The 22,072-nt window shown below is 41.2% G+C and overlaps 1 protein-coding gene across 8 annotated transcripts in view; it reads left to right on the top strand.

The window, feature by feature from the left end:
• Positions 1 to 22,072, top strand: part of LOC136420346 (protein PALS2-like) — a 58,611-nt gene that overhangs the window by 3,496 nt on the left and 33,043 nt on the right. For 6 of the 8 annotated variants that reach the window (XM_066407197.1, XM_066407195.1, XM_066407196.1 and 3 more), the window contains exon 1: positions 15,309 to 15,423. The exons of 1 other annotated variant lie outside the window; for it this stretch is intronic. In XM_066407197.1, coding sequence (XP_066263294.1) covers positions 15,324 to 15,423 — 100 coding nt within the window. In that variant the 5' untranslated portion in view covers positions 15,309 to 15,323. Of the gene's footprint in view, positions 1 to 6,112; positions 6,358 to 15,308; positions 15,424 to 22,072 lie in introns of those variants that run through there. One more of the 8 variants, XM_066407199.1, reaches the window with a different exon arrangement.

The following is a 22,072-nucleotide window of genomic DNA, read 5'->3' as shown; positions in this document are numbered from 1 at the left end:
GATTTCTTGATTTAATTTAACGGAATTTCAAAAAAAATGCTAGATTGGAAAATCAACATGAAAACAGAATCTCAGAGGAAAGTCCATACTTTGGTGCACACAGTTTCAGGGAGTGAACAGGGTTAGTAAGGCTATTTAGTCTGCACCCTTGCCTGCAAAAGGTACACGTACATCAAACCATAGGTTTATTCATAACAATTCAAGAGTCCAACGCAGATGGATTTTATAATGGAAGCTCATCTGTGTTGGTAGGAATCATAATACAGTGTTGACTTTATTTCATACACATATTGCAGATTGTGGTAGAATCTGAGGTTTTCCCTGTGACCTGGAGTGTTCTATGGTTGCCATGGTGATCCCCACCCTTTGACATTTGACCCACAATAGCTGTGCCATTCCCTTTGTGTAAAACTGATGGATAACTCTGCTTCATCTTCCTGCCAGTCATCGCCATGGCAACCGCACAATGGGAGGAGGAACGGAGATTGCTCCAATATTTGTGCTTTTGCAGCCTCTCCATCAAGAAAATGAGGCAATTCAGGCCTGCATGTTCCCACACATTATCTGTAGTCAAACCTGTACATGTACTAGTGACTAGCCTCCACCAGGCCTCCTTACGGGCGTATGAATCGTAGAATTTGGCAGAAAAATGAATAATTAGCCAGTAGAGTCAGTCCACAGTGAAGATCACATTTTGCCCGGAGCCTGCAAGTGAAACCTTGGCGTAGTTAGTCTGGTAGAGACTAACTAGTGACCACCTCTACATGAGAACTTTTGTCCAAGCAACTGTAAAATAATATTTGTGCTTTTGCATCCGAGTGTTGAGGATAAGGCTGAGGGTTTTTTGTTCGGGGCGCTAGCTCTACTGTCAGCAGTGGCTGCAATTTAGTTAGTTTGGCTCCCTCTGGGTAGGGTATCTGTACCAGGTGGGTATCTGTGAAAAGATTGAACCTGCATAAAAATGTACAATACTACAAAACAACGCCATGTACGCTCAAAACAAGCACAACTGTTACATCTTCTTGGAGATTGCATAATGAACTCCTGGCCACTGTGCCTACTTTTTTGTGGTCCCTTGATCAGAATTTAGATGATAAGTTAGATGATTTTTCTCCTTTGAGTCCAAGCATTAAGAATCCTGTGTATAATGGTGACCTGTCCACTGTGGCCAGGTCCCTTGAATGGTCACTAGAGAGAGAGGTAGAGCGGTGGAACCTTAAGAGAGAGAGAGGTAGAGCGGTGGAACCTTAAGAGAGAGAGAGGTAGAGCGGTGGAACCTTAAGAGAGAGAGAGGTAGAGCGGTGGAACCTTCAGGTTGAGGATGGTGCTTTTTCGTCAGCTTAAGCAGTGCAATGCAGCTATGGCTCACTAGAGACAGGTCTGCCTGCATATGTAATGTGCCCGGGGGTTGATGGGTTTTGGTAGGGCCAGTTTTATCACCCCAACATGTCATTACTCGTGTTTACTACCTCAGAAGTTAACAGCTACGGCGAGAGCAATGCAGTACTTTTACTCATGTTTATTTCCTCAGCAGTTAACAGCTACGGCAAGAGCAATACAGTTCTGTGGTTTTACTGATGACTTGCAGGGCTCGAAATACTGGGTGCATGTGCACCTGTGTGCACCCAAAATTGGAGCTACATGCACCTAATTTTTGACTGTGGGTGCACTGGTGCACCTAGATATTTTTGTACTCTATAGGGTAAAGGTTCTCTCGTACACTAGCATACAGAATATTCTTGAAATGTAAGTATCTGAAAATATAACCTTTTGTTGTACTTTATTTGATACATTGCTTGTTGAAATCTGAAAATAATCACAGATTGAAGTTCAGTAGCCTCAAACTTATGTTTTGCTGACATTCAACTTTGGTGCACCCAAATTTTTTTCTGTGCACCTAATTTTTTGGGTTGGGTGCACCAGTGCACCTATTTCCAAAAAAGAATTTCGAGCCCTGACTTGTTACATTTGCACTCAGGGCCAGAACAACGGTGTTCCCTGGTTTATAGAATTAAACCGTGTCAGCAATGTTAGGATTATGCTGACTGACATCAAAGGTCTTTTCGTAATTACCGACCATCATCAGAAATTCATAGAAAATTCTTCAGGAAATTTGGAGGCTGGTATGAAATTCTAGTCTGGAATATGGCCGTGTTCTGTGAAAATGATGCATTCGGAATGCACAGCTGGAATTCCAGTTTTACTAAGGAGAATGAAATGATAATGTTTTTTATTTCACAATAAATGAAATGCATATTAATGAAAGAAGATTGTAAGGACCAGAATTCATTCCAATTTCATAGGTTGGTCCCTGGATTTGAAAAAGGTAATGCTGATCCAGACAATGAACATGAAAACAGAATCAGAGGGAAAGTCTGTACTTTGCATTACGGTAGGTAAACACAATTTCAGGGAGTGAAAGTCAGATTCAAGATTCAGCCCTGTTTTTACCATATCTCTTGCCAAATCTTTACTTAGATTTGAATAGTCAGAATTACAGCTACATGTATACTATGAGTTATGACACCGAAGACTTGTTGTGCCAGTAATTACCCTCCATTCCTCAAATTATCTTTCTTTATCTTAAATCTTAGCTGGTTACGCCTATAGGGCAGACACAAAGGGAAGATTTTCTTTTGTTCTCATCAGTGTTATCTATGATTTTCATCAACAACTTCTATCAACCTGTCTTACCTGTTATAGTAAATGGAATGGTCCAGTGACATCTGAAACAAAAGAAGAGCTGGGTGACACCACTGTGGACTGAGGGGTGGGAGCGACTAATCTTTTTTTTAAGATGAAATTTGCTACCTGTTATATTTAATGGTCTTTTCCAGTCATAGTTGAACAGATGTGTAATTGGTTGATACCATTTTGTGGTGAGGGGTGGGAGGGACTGATATGGAATGAATTTTTTTCTGTGCTGCTCACAAAAACGTTGCCTAAGAGATCATGGCTGGCATTGTGTGTAGATAAAGACTGGATGAACATTCTATTCAGGTTACCTGTCCTCACCTGTCCAGGTGAGACAACAGGTGAGAATGGACACAGGAGGAACCGCACACCTGACTATTGTTGTACCTGGCCAGAATAGGTAGAGAAATCGACCCTCCAAACCCAGCAGCACAGTTTAGCGTTTTGTGTTTGATCTTTGTCTATATTAGCTAGTTAGACCAGGACAGTTTGAATTTTGTGATATTTACTGGAAGACCAGCATGAAAACAGAATCTGAGGGAAAAGTCTGTGCCTTGGTATACATGGCTTCGTCTTCCAATACCGTGCCCTAGACATGGAACTACCTTTTCCTTTACATTCAAATATATGACTTACTTTCATAATTTACTACTGGGTACTGAACCCCTGCAGTGCACGTGTTAATGTAAAGAATTTTGATGTCCCGGAGGCGAATTTCTTATTGATCTAATTGATTTTTCCTGCACTGCTCCATTAAAACAGCGCAGAACGACCGTGTTCTGGTGCCGGGGTTTTTCTAAGTGGACCAGAATGCGTTTCTGAGTGGCTCCTGACCTCGTTTTACCTGTGCTCAGGCCTGGAGGGATGGCAGTGCATGTAGTATCCAGTATTTGATTTTACTGTAAATGCAGAAATGTTCGCGCTGGTTTTATGTTCGCGGTTTTCACGCTGACCATTTCATCACGAACTTAAAACCACTGCGAACATTTTTGTCCAATACTGTAGCAGTATGCGACTATAGCACTGTGGCGAACTTAAAACCACCACGAACACTCCATTCTCGCCTTGGCGCGAAATAAAAACCACACAAACTTAAATGCATTTACAGTATTTGTAGTATCCAGTATTTGATTTTACTGATGCAGGGTTCCCTGACACATGGGTAGGCTATAGCCTCCACCAGGCCTTCCTACGGGGTATGGGATCATAAAATTCGTCAAAAAAGGGAATAATTGGCCAGGAGAGTCAGTCCGCAGTAAGGTTAACATCTACCCCTGTGCCGCAAATGAAACCCTCTGGTGGCCAAACCCTCCTGGCAAATATTCCCCTCATAGCCGGCGTAGTTAGTCTGGTAGAGACTATATATATAAGGTGGGCAGCAGTCGGCTTGTCTTCACACCACGCTTCCGGGCAGCTCTGTCCAGCGGGGCCACTTTGGTGAGGCTGCACACCTAAAAAATAATGTCTTTCCTGACCACTCCATCCAAGATTTATCAGAGATATGTCAGGGCTTTTTCTAATGAGACACCTGGGCACTGCCCCCCATGCCCTGGAATAGATGTGTGGAGATTTGAACCCAGGACCTCGGGTTCTGGAACAAACACACTAACTGTTACACCAACACGACGCCACCGTATTTGAATGTTGAATATCTGTAACTGTCTGTAACTTTTGATCAACAACCATTGTTAACAAGGAGCAATTCAGAATCAGACGTTGGTACATCAGGGCCTTTTCTAATGAGACAGGGGCCCTGCCCCCCCATGCCCCCTTACCCTGGGGAGCAGATCCTCTGACAAGCATAAAATTCTGATTGACCAGGGATGCTGTTAAAAGGGACAAAGTTACAGGGGAAGGAGAGGAAGGCTGTATAAGAACATCTGATTATTGTCCACAGTCTTCAGCTCTGAGCTGTCTGGCTGATTTTACCCCCCAGGAAGCCTTAGCAATAATCTCCTCTCCCCTGGCTTCTACCACAAAATTAAACCACCATAGTGACGACCCCTATGTACCTGTGACCTTTCCTGTTGAAGGTCACCTTCAGACTTGTGTTGGCAAAACAGCTCAGGTATTTATCCCCCCCCCCCGCACCAGATATGCACTCTGCCCCCCATCCACCCAAGACAGAAGGCTGTTTTCATGATTTTTAAAAAAAAAATTTTTTTTTGGGGGGGGGGGGAGGGGAATAAACATTGGTGTGGCCTAAGGGGAAAATGGAGTGTTCGCGGTGGTTTTAAGTTCACCGTAATGCTATAGTCACACACTGCTACAGCTGTGTCCTTGGTTAAAAAAATAAAGGTTATTTATTTATTGATTAATTTATTTATTTATTTATTTATTGGTTGATTGATTGATTGTGATTGATTGATTGATTGATTGATTGATTGATTGGGAAAGGCACTTAACACGACTTTCGTAAGGCAATGGGCTGTTATCTACTGTGTCTAGGACATGATATTGGAAGGCCATCCCAACCCTCTGCTTCCACTGCCTTTTACCTCCCCAACCAAAGTCAGGTACCCATTTTTACACCTGGATAGAGTGAGGAAAGTCGTGTTAAGTGCCTTTCCCAATCAATCAATAAGTCAATCAATCAATAGATAACCTTTATTTACTTATTTATTTAACCAAGGACATAGCTGTCTAGTCAGGAATGCCAGGAATAGAACCCATGCCCACTCGGTCTCATTCCGCTACCCTAACCACTAGGCCTTTTTACGCCAAGGGTTTGCCGTATTTCCCCCAGATGTCTGAGCTCCAGGTAGATAACTTGTCTTGGCCGACCCTCGGACGTCTTACGGCCCTTAAGGAGCAGCAGCAGACGGTAAATCACCTGTTCTGACTCCGCTGTAATTTCACCTGCCGACAGGTCGTCTGTCTTCTCCTTAATTACCTACGTCGAGTTTGCAGGGTGTGAACCGCGGCTTTGAAGACGAATATCACTATTTGATCGTACAAATGTATGTCCCAAATCTCATCTTCTACACCAGGATTTCTTTCAATGGATTCAAATAGCAAATTCAAGTACATGATGTATATATGGGACAATGTACATGTATAAAATGCCTTAGAACTAAGGTCTAAATACAGTCTCCAGTACAGCTACAGACACAGATGTACATGTAGGTATTGTTTCAGATACAGGAACAGGTACAAATACTGTGATACAGATACATCAGGTACATATTTTATAATGAATGCAAAGATCCAGATCTGGATTATGACTTACAAACTTTTTTAGTGTAAGTTGTAATAGTAACAACTGCATGTATGATTCTCTGTGCAAACACTCATTTCCTCTAACCCCCCTCCTTCAGTGGGCTGGTCCAAGGTAATATTGTAATATTGCTACATTAATGGATAATAACCCCCTCCCCCAGCTAATGGTCTAACCCGTGCCTTGTGTTGCATGCTGCAGTTCGCTGGTTGTGGTTCGTCTCCGCTGCGGTGCTAAACATCCGTCTCCACGGCAACACGTCGCCAGCCTAACCTCACGTCTCTGCTGTGTGGTGCTAACGGGTCTCTCACCTGCGTTTAACGGGTCTCTCACCAGCGTTGTGTGTGCGTCGCTAAGCGGTTCCTCACCAGAGCGAGGCTCCGCAGTTCTAACAGCAAGTTGCTGCAACCGAAGCATGCCTGTAGCCCAGGAGGAGTCTGGACAAGGTAAATAACACGTGCTGTTCTCGTACTCTTACTGTACTGTTACTGTACTATACTTGTACTGTTGCTATGATACATGTACATGAAATGTACTAAACTGTTTCTGTACTACAATGGTGTCTTAACGTGCTAGTTCTGTACAATAATGTCCTTTCTCATACTTGTGCTGTACTGAAACAGACAGGTTTACATTTGTGCTAACTTTCGGACAAGGTTGTTGCTGTCAACAGTTTCTGCGCAAGCAAACATCTGTCATTGTACTATATTATAAACTGTACTAAAATGGACCTACAAAAGATTTAATGTAAATGTTGGTTTGTTACTTATTGATATCTAATACTACAACTACAGTAACAATTGATTTGTATATGATATGATATGATACAACTGTGAACAGTTCTTACATACACACCCAACATGAACACAGCACACATCATCATCTCATCCACCCCTCTATCCACCCCTCTATCCATCCCTCTATCCATCCCTCTATCCATCCCTCCTTCTTCCCAGCTTAAAGTATGTTACCATGCCAACATGAACCTTTACTCCAGTTGACCTGTCCCAGCTGGGATAGTTTCCAGGAATGTTGCCATGGTTTCCTGGAATTGTACTATATTCATAGACAATACCTGGAATGGATTCAAGTTGCTGAAGTGTCTCCAAGGAAATCCCATTTATCGTTTTTTATAGATGCCTACGTGTGCAGTAAGCATCCTTGGCCTTGTTTTACCCAATCAGAACAGCTCCCTTAATGTGCCCAAGCCTTTCTGGTATACTTAAATCCTTGTTAATTCTTTCAAGTGTCCCTTTTTCTAGGAATATCAGATAGTTCTGTTATAGCATCATTTCTAAAGCTTCTCCGTGTAGTATAAGATCTATGTGGGTTTTAATGTGTTGACGTCTGACTGTTTCAAAATTTTATCCAGTTGCTTGAGTAACTGTCATTTGGCATATGTTAATGTATTGGTTCGTTAAGCAAGTAATCGTTAGTTTGTGGTGTTGTTTGCACTGAGCCGCCCTGTTGTTTACTTGTTTTGTTTGTGTTGACCCGGAGTGTTGTTGACCTGTTTACTTGTGAGAAAACGACCATCAGAGTCTAACAGAAACTGTCCTATTGGTCAGAAGACAGTCGACAGGGACGCTGTGCGGTAGGAAGGGAAGATAAGACTTCACAATCAGGTACTTCTTACGATCTCGCTGGATCTGTATGTCTTAGAAATCAGTAGTTTGATACATCATGTCTTAAAGATTTTCCCTAGTTGTGGTAGTTATTTTGCAATCTTAACCACATTTGTGGGGCTTGTCTGTCGACTCCTACAATGAGTTTTCACCAGACAGACTAGAAGGTTTTGTTTTGAATACCCATTAGCTAGTAATGTAATTTTAACCCTTTCACTGCTGTCTTGTCTTCTCCAGAATTTACTAACCAGATGAACCTTTAGGATAAGCAGAGAGAAGGTTAACTTGTAGTAAGCTAAAGGGTTGTTCTTCCAAGAACAAATTAGGACAAGGTAGCAATTTGTCAAGACAGCCTCCACCATTTTGATTATGTCTTTATGATTGTCTTAAAACTTGTACCTATAGTTTAGTTGTTTCCTTTTTTGCAACTAACAGTCAGTGTAGATATTGTGGTTCTGTTGTATGCATATATTTAGTGCCTTTTGAGGTACGAAAAAAAAAGTGACAGAGAGGGAGAGAGTGCAGAATGATGTTTATGTGTACTATGGTGCAGTGCCAGTCATGGCAGACAGGGGGCAGCACTGAGTTAACCTGGCATCCAAACCTTTTGTACTGTAACGTTTCCAATAGCGTACCTAAATGGGGATGTGTATGATATTAGAAACTTTACGGTAGCTCCCGAGTCTCTTCTGTCCTCTCCTCGGGAGCTGTGATAGGTTTGGATGTCAGGCTAGCACTGAGTGGAATCACAGGTATAATGGTCAGCAGTGGCTGGACAGACATGTCAAAGGAAGACTCATTTGAGACTAAATAGGCCACACAAATGTAATGATATAGATGGCATCACACTCACAGGAGAGCCCAAATATTTTGCAATTGAACATTTTACAGCATATTTGCAATTTCAGTAGATCTAACAATTGCACATTTCCCCCCTGATTTTCCCGGCTTTGTTTGATTTGTTGGCTGCGGTTCTTGGAAACCTGCCGGGTTCTTTGTTCTGAAATCAGTCCAGAATCAATACTTCTGTACCACGATATTTTTTTTATTGGTCAGAAATTACCCGCAATGGCAGACTTTCTAGCGCTGAATTGATGCTGGGTTCTACAGGTTTCACACAATACACAACATATAATATCTTAATTCTTATCCACACTTGCATTTTGTGGAACTGTCGCAAGGGTCTGGGCGGCTGCCATTCGGCGCCACCAGGTGACCTCAATACGACTTTCCCCAACCGAAGTCAGGTACCCATTTACACCTGGGTGGAGTGAGGAAAGTCGTGTAAAGTGCCTTTCCCAAGGGCACAAGATCGGTGACATGACAGGATTCGAACTCGGGACCTCTTGGTTCTGAGTCGAACGCTCTGCCGTTGCGCCACACGACCCCACATGGATATCATCCACACAATGAGGACGGAGTAGCCTAACATGTCGATATAGCAGCAGTCAGCACTTCATCTGTTAGAACAATTAAGATCTGATGAGATCGGATGAGAATTTGTCCTTACAAATGAAACAGACTGACAAACTTCAAGGAGTCTTATCCTGAAGGAATTACATTTATTCATTGATTTTATACGATTCTTATCTCTAATTCTGTGCTTCTATTCTATACTTCTACTTTGTATTATGTTTAAGAATTCTTGCCATACTTTGTACCGGGTACAATTGTCGTGCAATAAAGTTCTATCTATGTAATAAGAATACTTGACTGACACCAATTTGATTTTGAGGGGAAAGTCTGCACTCTGGTACACACTGTTTCAGCTTGTGAATATACGTACATGTATATACTCTCATCTCCCAAATAAACGTACCGGTACGTTTATTTTTTTCAGCCTCAAAATCCACCCAGTACGTTCTTATTTGGGACGGTACGTTTATTATTTTTTTGAAAATTTGAGTTTTGCTAACCTGGGATCCCCTTAAAATTCAAAGTTTGGGTTTTCCTGCCAATATTTCCCCGGCATTTTTGCTCATAATTCATTATTTTCCTGCTAAGCAGCGTTGATTTCCCTGCCGCTATGACTCGGCCTTTGTGAAATCCTGGCTGAACTCGTAACCTATCGGTCGATCTCTATAACACTTCAAAGTCAACGTTGTTATTGGGCGAAAATAAGACGCCACACTGACGTTTTGAAATGCAATTCTTTTTATAAGAACAACTTTAGCAGTCTCATTACATCGTAAACCAAAGCATGCTGACCAGAAACCAATATATGTCAGCGGCGCAAAGTGTTTCAAGTAACGTTGCGCATGTAATACATTACTCTACTCACGTGAGATACAGTCTTTCCCAAAATGAAAATATAAAAATAACACCACAAACAGCTGTGTCTCAGCATCAAAAACTTTACAATTACTTTGAAAGTATATCACAACATTTCAATCCTACCGCAAACATGAAAATTTAGCCGCAAACATGAAAATTTAGCCCTTCGAAAAGCGCCACAGTAACGCACCCGGCAGTAACAGTCTGTGTGAATGTTTTGTTTTGGAAGATCTCACTTCCAAGAAGGGGAAACAACTCTTTTTGATCTAAAACCAAAACTCCTTTGCCTTCGTCAGAAATGTGTTTTTTGCAGTTTAACAAAAAAACTTTTAATACCTTAGTATATATAAGAAAATCAATTGCAATCTAGTCACCATTATCATCACTGAAAAATGCTTGAAAAAAGATCACTCCCCTACAGAAAGAATGCCGGAGGTTTCTAAGAACATGAGTGTATGTTCTGTTAGCCCCGCCCCTTTCTGTCTGTGGCGCCGCCACTGTCTATAGCTCACCCTTTCATGTAACATGAGAACCCTGTAGTTTGTGGCAACATTGTAACAAGCCTTCAGGAGGTTTCTCACAAATTTGTTGACAATTTAGTTTCTCAAAATGATACATACAAGGGTAATTTTAAGATTTTAAATTATTTGTATTGCAACAACAAAAGCCAAGAACATTATATTATATTTTCCATGATATTATATGATATTAAATGTCCTTGACACAACACAATGATTTGTGGCATGTAATGTTTACAAATCTATGTTTCTATATGGAAGGCATAGAAGATAAATGGCAAGTTGGGAAAGACAAAAAGTTACATCATATACATGTGATTGTCATAGTCTTCCTTTTCTCTATCATGACTTTTACAAAATATAAGTAATACCTGTGATGACCATATATTCAGGATATTGTAATTTTCTGTTCATCTTCTAAATGTTGATACATTTGTATAGAAAAAGACTAGACTTTCAAAGTGTTGCCTTATCCAAGTGAACTGAGAAGTTGGCGACTACTTTTCATGTTTTGATTATATGTCAGTAAATACAACAATTTACTTGCTTCAAGTTCCAAGCAGAAAATGCATGTATCAATGATCTTATACATTTTAACTTGTTGAATTTGAAGCAGCGTTGGCCCCTGGTTAGGGGTCATAGTGGGGAACCTATGCCCAATTTTTTTCAACATTGCTACTACAGTATATCTTTTTGAAGTGGCAAGGAATATCATAATTTGAACAAGACGTGTACAGTTATTCTGTTCAATAGTTATACACTTAATTGGTATGGTCCTCAGACAGGCATAAATAGTCAATAAATGAATAAAGAGATCCTGCTAATCATCTTGTATCCCTCAGACAGAAGTAGCATGGACACTGAGTTTATCTGTAAATTTGGTCAATTTCCGGGGGGTATGTTTATTCCGGGGGGTACGTTTATTAGATTTTGAAGATTTGTCCAGGGGGTATGTTTATTCCGGGGGGTATGTTTATTTGGGAGATGAGAGTAGTCAGAACCAAGTTTTCCTCCCAGCCTGCTGTTTTCTTCTTGAACAAATGCTTAATTTTCACACTTAACTGCCTGTGAACCAGAGAAATAGCTCAATAAGCCTCAATATCAATAATTTCATATTTTGTACAAAGGTTACAATATGTACTATGAGCTGCAGCTGTCTTTTACGCCGACATGGTCTATGGTAGCATCAGCTGGCAGACTGAATAGATACTCCTGTGCATCCGGTATATATATCCTATTCAGCAGGTATTGTGGAGGGAAAATACTGGCTCTTCTGTGACCTTGGCCTGAAAAAAGAAAAGGTCAACATGGAAAACGGATCTCTTAGAAAGTCTGTACCTTGAAAACAGTACACACAGTTTCAGGGAGTGAATTATACATTTGTTGTCAGATGCAAATTTCCTACCAGCCTTGATTATGTTTTTGTCTTGTCTAATCTTGCTTTATGTTTGCACAAATGTCTGAAATGATTTGAAGTGGCTTAAACATGAATTCTTATATTCTATAATATTTCAAAGTCCGTGTTTTACATACATGTACAATGTAGTCCATGTGAGTATCGCCTGTCAGACTAAATAGATAATCCAGTACGTCCTCTTAGCTGTTATTGTGGAAGGGACAATATCGGCTCTTCTGGGACGTCGACAGGCATTAAAATTTAATGGTTCTATTGTCAGGACTCGATGGCCTTTTCAGTGGCTTGAAGTGGAAGCTCTCGGTACAACAGTTAGTGACCCCGGGCTTCTTTACAGACGGTTTAGGGTTTGAATCCCGGCTGTTGTTGCTGGCTTGATTTGCACATGACTGTGAGGGAGGCAATGCATATTAAGCTGTTGTCCACTGTTTATTGTACTTATCAGATAAGCAAATGATATTATTCATTGAACATCGAATCTGCATGTACTGTCAACAGTCTGGGGTAATTCTAGGTCTCATAATCATGAATAGAAAAGGGTCATTTCATTGATCAGTCACTTCAAAATAAAAATGCAAACCCTGAAAACCCTGTTTTGGACTGTCATCCCTTTGCATTATATTATTCATAAGGTATCACTTTTAGCTCTGTCTTCACTGCCGTTGTTATTCCTTGTCCTTGTGTTATTACCTGTAATTAACCTGGTCATAAATGGGTCATTTCATCTGTCACTGCTTCGAAATAAAGCTTCAAAGCTAAAAAAAAAGCCTGTTTCGGACAACAACCATCCTTTAGTCTTGGGTTATGCATGTTTTTTTTCAGCCCTGTCTGTATTTCTTCCTTGGTGTTATTGCCTGTACTTAGCCTGGTCATAAATGGGTCATTTCATCTGTCACTGCTTCTAAATAAAACCCAAAGAAGCCTGATTTGGACACCCATCCTTTAGCCTTGGAAACAGAAGGGTTTTATATCTTGTGATTTTTCTCTCAGCCCTGTCATTATTTCTTCCTTCCTGTTATCACCTGTAATTAGCCTGGAGGGGAGAATCCACAACCTCTGATAGCCAGATAAGGGTGGGAGATAAATTGGGTCGTAGCAAAAGGCCTCCCAGGTACTTCCCAGGCTTTGATCTCCGGATCTGGCCCATGGGATGATTTGTCTGTTGTTGTTGGTGTATCGTGAAACTGGTGATGTCAAACGGTGGATTGATCTGTTACTGTCATGTATGGATCGCTGCATCTGTATGTAGATATCAGATGATTGCAAAATGTGCCCTGAAACTACTGATGTTGTAGACTGTGAAAAAATCTCAATTCCATTTTTTGTCCAGTTTGTGTTGATGTGATACGGCTTATTAACCAGTAGCTGCCCAGTCATACATGTACAAATATACATCCTTGCATTTGAATTATAGAGCCAGTTTTGAGGGCTGCTCTCCAGTGTGGTTATCTCCTGTATCTGGGTCACCAGATGATTGCCTGTACATGTAGTTTGTGCGTCGTTAAAGCAGAGGATTGGAAGCTGATTGCCTTCATGTACAGTTCCTGTGTGCTGATGTGATACAGGTTATTGATCTGTAGCTGCCCAGTCATACATCGCTGCATCTATGGAGTCAGTATTGAAGGCTGCTCTTCAGTGTGGGTATCGGTGGGAGTGTAGTTCCTAAGTGTACAGTTTCTGGTGATGTGATACGGTTTATTTGTCTGTACCTGCCCAGTCATACATCGCTTGTTTTGTAGATACCATCATTACTGAGGGCTGCTTTCCAGTCTGTGTGTGTGGGTTCATCAGATGCTTGCCTATAGTTTGTGCGTGGTGAAAACAGTGATGTCATACGGTTTATTGATCACTATCTGCCCAGTCATATATCGCTGCAGCCATAGATACCATCAGTATTGAAGGCTGCTCTCCAGTGTGGGTATCGGTCGGTGCCTCCCCAGTGCGACTGTCTGTGGGTTCATCTCCTTTGTGAGGTTTAGTGTGACATCATCCCATCTGTGAGCTCACCTGTGGTGAAAGTGAAAGTGACACCTGGCGGCACACCTGCGGTGCGGACGTGGCATGTTCTGCACGTGCCCAGTGGAGTGTGCCGGATCCAAGATGGCCGCCGTGCCAGCTGGTGCATGGGATGACCTCTGCTGTCAGCGTGGCGGCAGGACGGGGGAGTCAAGGTGAAACGGACGCAGAATTCACGGCAAAATCCACAGACTAGTGAAAGTGGGACACAGGTGATATAGAAAGCCAAAAGTAAGAGATACAGGTGCTGCAAAACGGTGACTCTCCAGCTGCTACATTTCAAGACAGATACAACAGACTGCTACATTGCAGTTTTTGAAGGTGGACTGTTGTAAGGAGGTGCCTGCTGTCCTACAGTGTTAATTAACACCATCAGGGTTTCTCTCCTATGTGGGCCTGACCGCAGAATTCACAGGCTAGTGAAAGGAATCATCAATAAACTACAGGAGATGGGACTATAACAGAAGGCCATCCTCCAGCCTGGTACTTAAGTACTGTGCAGTGCTGAGGGTTTCTCTCCCCCTTGTGGAGTGCTCTTTACAACAAGGTTTGTCTCCTGTGTGGAGTTCTGCAGGATTTATAGCCACATTTGTAGCCTGTAAAGGTCAAACTGCTTCTGTAACGGACGGTAAAATTCCATCTGGGTGTCCCTGACAACGGGTCAGTCTTCTGTGCGGATCAGCGAGGACGAACACCTGTGGCATAACAAACGGTCGGACCTCGCCGATTCTCCATCAAGTTTCACCCGACCTAACGCAGGGTCGCTCTCCTGTGCGGATTACCCACCACACGTGTGGCATAGTTAACTGTTCTCCACGAATTCTGCACAAGCCTTGAAAGACGACTGACTGAGAGTTACCCGCCCAAACGCAGGGTCAGTCTCCTGTGTGGATCATCGGCCACAGGACGAACACGGGTGGCATAGCAAACGGCCACTCTCCATCAGATTCTACTGGTACCTGACCTACATGTAACACGAAGGTCGCTCCTCTGTGTGGATCACAGGACGAACACCTGTAGCATAATAAACTATTCTCCATCAAATTCTACCAGCCAGCTGTTACCCAACCTAACACAAGGGTCAGTCTCCTGTGTGGATCATCGACCATAGGACAACTCGTGTGGCATAACAAACAGTATTTCTCCTCACGGAGTCTTCACTTGTCTCTTACGCACCCTACCTCAGGGTTTCTCCCCAGTGTGGAGTGCTGTTAAGCTTCCCCGTGCAGCGACACTTTATCCCACGTGCTGCTCAAGCCAGGTTTCGGGTTAAGGGTCCTTCTAAGACGGATTTAAGGCCAAGAAGTGCAGGTTAAGAATCAGCTGTCAAGGACCATACGTCAAGACTCCTTGTGAGAAAAAGTGCATCTTAAAGACACCCAATGACACAGGAGTACATTTAAGGATCGTATATAAGACGCGATACTTGAAGAATCCTTGTGAGACAAATAAACAACATAAGAAGGACCACTGTGGATTAAAGATCCTTGGCAGACCTTCCTAAGACACAGGAGTACTGTTTAAGGATCCTTTAAGACGTGAATAAGACGCAGCCCTGCCTTAAGATGTCTCTCCTGACGAAGGAGGAAAGCCGACACCTCCTGGAGAGCACCGACACGCTGCCATTGGACGAGGCGCAGACCAATCAGGCGGCAGAGGAGGAAGGTATTTCCGCGGAACGCGGGACGAATTTCCGTTTTTCTTCCACGGAATTTTCGCAACTATTCGGCTTCCAACATTGTGGTTTGCTACATTGCAGGAGTTGTGTTCTTAGTATATTAATTCAGCTTTTAGTTTGCCACATTGTGGGAGTTTTGTTTGTAGCATTTAGTATTCGGTTTGCTACATTTTGGTTGCTACATTGTGGGAGTTTTTTTGTTGCGAATTCATTAGCAATATAGGAAGACTCCAAATTCTAGAAGAAGAAAATTTAACTTCTGGACAAAAATTTGAGAATGTTTAGAAAAAGCCTGAAATGTATCTGTGGAAATTTTATATGTTTTTCTGCATGTAATTCTTCATCAAAATTCTGTCTTCCATTTGTTTTGTTTGGGTCATAACAAAATTCCCTTGAGGATGATCAATTTCCCCTGATGAGAGTTTTTATAGGGAGGTAATTAGCCGTAGTTGCTACAGTGGCGCGAGATCAGCAGATACGCTGAAACATCCATTACTGAGAATTACAGCAGAGCAAGTTTTGGAATTATTTGGTACAATTGCTACATTGCCGAAGTTGTGTTTTTATGTTGCAAAATCATTTAAATTTAGAAATACAGGAATTCTACAAGATGTCAATTAATCTTGAACGAAGTGTCAGATTTCATAAAATACAGGTGCTATGTATAGATGCTATGTACAGTTGCATGAGATCAGATCAGAGATCTGCTGCAACACCCATTACTGAAAATTACATGAAGAGCAGTTTCTGGAATAATCGGCATATCGGGCATGTCAGAGATGATTTGGCACATTGATAGGACTGGTCTTTTGCGTGGAGTCATGAAAGAATAATCAGCTACCAGCAAGAGCCAGATGTCCGTATGTCTTTGAAAAACAGGATAAAATATGATCTTGTTTCAGAAAAACCTTCAATGTAGTAGTAGCTTTTTTATTCATCAGAGGCAAAATCCTTATGAGCAGTACAAAAAAATACAAACAATTTGGTGACACTGTAAAATACATGTAGAGCAGAACAGAACATGGGAAATTTCAGCCATGGCAAAATAGTCCTATAATTAGCTTTACTGAAATGCACACAAGAGAAAATAAAGGAATACACAAAATGTATTGAAAACAGCTGTGTTGGAAAATTCACATATTGGACGTATCAGAAATATGTTGATTATGTACATGTGTAGCAGTGCATCGTGCATTGTGCTGATCATGAAATAATAATCAGGCACCGAAAAGAGCAGACAGACTCTCACATTACAGAACAAAGAACACAGAAGCTTCAGAAAAACCTGACATTGGCTTTGAAAGTATACGTCCAAAGTACATATGACAGTGAATCAGAATAGAGTTAGGGGAAATGTATTAATTTTTTTTTATGGACATCTAAAGAGTTTTTGTTATAGCAGTAAAATTTGTTATAGTAGTAAAATTTTGACTGTTTCAAAATTTTATCCAGTTGCTTGAGTAGCTATTTTACTACCTGGATGTCTAACCTTTATCAACGTAACAGTAAAATACATTAGCTTGAGATTCACCAATTTTGCATAGATAGTAAACATTGGTGGTTTTTGTTTTGCATCTGAGGTTAACCTTGTCAATGACTGAGGTAAAACATGTAACTTCCAGTGATACAACAGTTTCAGGAGTGAATTTCAGAGGAAGGATCTCCTCCCAGCCCTCTGTTTTCATCTTAAACTGATGTAATTGCTGGATTTTGACCAGGAATGTCTGAGAAACGCAGAACTGCGTTAGCTTGGCCTTGAAGAGAATAAATTTTGCTGCATGTTTTCCCCCGATGACATCATGACATATTGGGGTCACCAGAGGTCACAGGTTGAGGTCAGTCGTTGCCTCACCTGTACCAGGTGTTCACTCAGGTGTGCAGCCAGGTGTGATTAACACATGCCCAGCAAACTGGTTAAGACTTGAAGGTTATTAGGGAATAGGTTTTTGTGCTTGTCAGGTTCCGAAAAAAGGAAAAATTTAGAAACCAATTTCTATTTCTGAAGTGAAAGAGGGAATTTCAAAGAGAATGCTCGAAACTATTCTACATGTAAGTTTATACCAAAGGGAAGCAAGCTCCTTTGTAATGTGAAACTTCACATCCAGGTATGGTTTGAAATTTAGCAGTTATGTCTTTAAAAGTAAAACATAGAAAACTTAAAATTCTGAGTGTACAATATCAATTTTGATGTTACTTTAATGATACAACAACTTGCATCAGTGCTGAGATAGTTTGTTGATAACATTGCAAACGGCTGCATCTGTCTTGTACAGCGCAGAGCGTAACACACCGGCGATAGTTCTAGGAAATTTTAACACTTCAGTCCTGGGTTGATAGATTATTATAGTATTTGTAGATTGTCTCTCATTCTTTTTTGTTTTTAAGTGTACCTTACCCAGTAAAGATAGCTTGGACGATATTCGTCGCAGCAGTGTAGGGTTATCGGTGGGTCATCACAGCTGAGTCTGCTGCAGAGTGCTTTTACAGGAGGTAGTTTTACACCATGGAACTCGTAAATCCACGGCCTGAGATCTGAGCAGGCGCAATCTCAGCCATCTACGGAGGAAATTGAGGAAAGTGCTTTTACTATTTTACCCTCATCGGTTTTACTCAGCATTCAGGTTCATAAATCTGGATCTGAGATCTAGCAGGTGATCTTGGCCAATTACGGAGGAAATTGAGGAAAGTACTTTTGCTCAAGTTTCAGTTTTACTCTCATCAGTTTTACTCCGTAATACCGGTTTATAAATCATGGGTCTGAGATCTAAGCAGGTGATCTTGGCCATCTCTAAAGGAAATTGAGGGAAGTACTTTTAGTTTTACTTTTACCTATTGCTGGGCTCCTAAATCTGTGTCTGAGATCAAGGCTATCTCTGGTACATCAGAGGACTAGCTGGCTATATATATACTGGTTGAAATGTTTCAGAAATATGATTTATTTGTATTACAGTCCTTATAATCTATGACGGGACGTTAAGCCATGGTCCACTGTTAACTCTCGCTGCCGTATAAAGAGTGAGGGGAATCTTACCAGTCTCTGTGTAATGTACTGTATTCCTTGTGAGCAGAACTTAAAACAACAGCCTTTTCTGTCAAAGTATGCTGAGTTTGTTCCAACACTGACACATCCATGACTATCCCAGTGAGGCTATAACAGAACTAATCGATCTGTGAGTAACATTTTCTGACATTTTTTGTCGCAAGATGCTGAATTTGTCCCAATACATCCATGACTATCCCGATTACACCCTCATTTTGAGAACAAATGTGGCAATGTGTCAGGGTAGCCTGTATATATACTGTATTCTGTGTTTTCTAGTGAGGCTATAAATAATAGAAATAACTGATCTACATGTACAACAGCCTGTCACAAGATGCAACACATCCATGACTCTCCCGATATCCCTCAGCTTGAGGCGTGAAGTGAGAACCAATGCGGCAGGCCGGCCCTAATCAGACATTGATGATTGAGATGCCTGCAATGTGAAATGGGTATATAATGAACCTCCCCTCATTAAACAGAATTAATGAACCATCCCTCTCCCATTGACCCGGTTCGCCTGTATAGACTCCGCTGCAGATCGCGGCGAACCAAACCGTGTAGTGAAATCTAATTTGGACACGTTCGAATGTGTCACTTCCACCGGCGGTACATTCGCTACACAGGCTGATTTCATTAGTAGCGATAAGTAAAAAGTCATTTCATTTTCTGACCTGAATTACTGGGCGGGCGGCAAAACTAGAGCAGTGACTTGTTTCTCCGAGGCTCTTAAGTCTTATGACTTGACTTAGCTAGCTGATCCTGAATTCCAAATATCTGTAAAAATATTCAATATTTGACCAGCAAAATGGTGGACATGTGTGCCTATCTAAATTAGTCATTATGTTTAGCCATACCTAGTATGGCTCAACATATTGTTTTTGTTCATGTTCTTCTTCTTCTTCTCCTCCTGCCAAATCTTCAAATCGATTCAACTCCGCCATTTTTTAATCAACCGACCTGAAATTTGGCATGGAGGTAAAGAAGGCAAATACCCTCAGGTGATTTTAAAATTGCTTTGAAACAGGCCTTAAAATCATTTTTATGGAGGTTTTTTGGGGCATTTTTAGGCAATTTTCATATTTTTGGCTCCTGTGCCCTGGTATTACAAGCAAATGACCTGAAATTCGGTACAAGGGTGCCTTGAACATGTCTCTACAGGACTTCAATCACATTTCTGGTGTACATCACTTCAAAATGTTTCGTTTTGGGGACTTTTGGACCCATTTTCAGACCAAAAACGGGTCAAAAGTGCTGTCCCCGTTCCATGTTCTATCTTAGAATCCATGTTCTATCTAAAGTTCCGGGCGTTCCATTTGCTGCTGGCCAAAGAACATGTGTTCTTTTCAGGTTACCTGAGGTCATGTTGCGGGTAAACACGCAAGCCTTTGCAGTAAGAAGCTCTTGGCGTCTCGCAGAACTTGTAGAGACATTTTTGCACGGGTGATTTTGGAACAGTCAATTTATGCATCGGGAGGGAGATTGGCAAAGTATGATGCTCTCGCAAATGTTGCCTTCCTACATGCAGTTAATATTTCGATTTGCCCAGGGGTTATTTTGGGACAGCCCACTTCTTGCATGGGGAGGAGTAGGCTAAACATGCTGTATTTGCTCAGGGGCAAATGACGGCCTTTCTAGTTGTCTTATATATCTGGGATTTCTCCATTTCTATTTGTTTATTTGTCACTTGAAAAGCATAATAAAACCAGTTGAGATAATATCCTGAAAGAGGAAAAAACTATCAGCTCTTTCTGATATAATATTCAAACCTAAAACTAAAGATAACTGTTGGTCTAACTTAATAGTAAACAACAAAATTGATATGTCAGAATCTCACATCTTAAATGACTGCTATATTGATTTAGTCCAGCCCTTTGATGAATGTTTTTGCATCTGGCCTGTAATGAGCAGGTCAGAGTCTCCTGTGAACTTGCAGCTCGGCAGGCGGCAAAACGATGGAAAATCCATATTTCTGCAGGTCAATATTTCATTACTGTTGGGGGACAGGCTACATGGAGGGCACTGGACCTTAAATATTGTCCTTGATTCTCAGACATTCTTCTAATCTAAGGTATGATCCTAGCAAGAGGACAATATGAAAACAGGGTGTAGTATGAAAGAAACTGTCAAGCAGAAATACACAGGAACTGAGAGACAGACAGTAGGAAACAAAAGCATGGTCGCTTGTTTTGCTTTTGGCTGTGATAAAAAAAGTCAGTGCTTCATACATGTATGAACTTGTAGCTTAGCAGGGCGACAGAACGGGTAGAAAATCCATATTCCTGTGCTGCAGAGGTCAATACCGTATATCATTACTGGTGAGACAGGCTACATGGAGGGCACTGGACATCAGGCCAATGCAAATTATGTCCCTGGTTCCCAGACCTTCTTAGATGATGTACATTTCTGGCAAGAACACATCATGAAAACAGAGGGCTAAAAACAACGAATGAAAGTTATCCTATTGAACCATCTGAAATTGTCTTCCCTTCATTAACATATCTATTCAGAGTTTTGGTATAAAACCTAGTTGTACCAGATCCTTCTTTAGTCACTGACGAAAGATAGTGGAAGCTGTCTGAAACGTCTGACTGTTTTGAAATATTATCCAGTTGCTTAAGTAACTATTTTTGGCGTACCAATGAAAGCACTTTCTGGCAGAAACACACGAGACGGATTGAAGCAATATTTCCATCCCCTTGTGGTGAAGTATAGTAATGATTTAATGATGGTCGTGTCATGAAAAAGTAGTGCCACACCCCAGGTGACCTCCATATGTCATGTTTGCCAAGTTGGGGCCAAGAGTCCGGTATCTCACGTTTTTTATCAATCAAGATGTTGAGAAAGTTGGTTCATTTACAGTTTCCGCTGAATAAATGGAGGGAAAAATTCTATCAGGTGTTTCATGCACGCAGCCGTTACAGCAGCATATCATGTTACACATTATCGCTACAGTTGCAGAAATTTCCAATATGCCACATGAATTATGAACATCTGTTGCAATATTTCATGTATCATGTTACTCTTTTTTCAATATTCCACGCTGATAACATGTTTTATTTTTGCTAGATTTACTCAGTTTGATTTTCCAATATCCCACTTTTAATAATTATAGAGTATTGGATTTATTTTTGATTGGCAGATTTTGCTCTGTATGTCCAATAGTCTACATTGATAATGGATCATTATTTTTATTCACTGCAACATTTACTGCATGTTTCTCATAGACACTGCTGTTAATGAACGTGATTCTAGATTTGCTCTATATTTTCCACATCAGTAATCAACATTAATGATGTTAATAATTTTGCTGAGTGGTAAAGTATGATAATGTGACCCAGCCTGGGGTGGGGACCTTTTTTTCACTTCTTGGTTTTTGACCTGTTGCCTAATTTAACATGTACGAATGAAAATCATTGCAGGAAAAATTCTCTGGATTGTTTGAGCTACACCGATCTATTTTCTTAATGATTCAATAAGAGGGCTGTCAAGCTGAAAACAGAGAGCTGGGAGGGAAACTTGAATCTGACTATATCTACTCCCTGAAACTGTGTGTACCAAGGTACAGACTTCCCCCTCAGACTCTGTTTTCATGT

This window comes from Branchiostoma lanceolatum, chromosome 15 (genome assembly GCF_035083965.1).
Source record: "Branchiostoma lanceolatum isolate klBraLanc5 chromosome 15, klBraLanc5.hap2, whole genome shotgun sequence".
Lineage (NCBI taxonomy): Eukaryota > Metazoa > Chordata > Leptocardii > Amphioxiformes > Branchiostomatidae > Branchiostoma > Branchiostoma lanceolatum.
The sequence above is the reverse complement of the archived record's forward strand: the minus strand, read 5'-3'. Positions and strand labels throughout refer to the sequence as shown.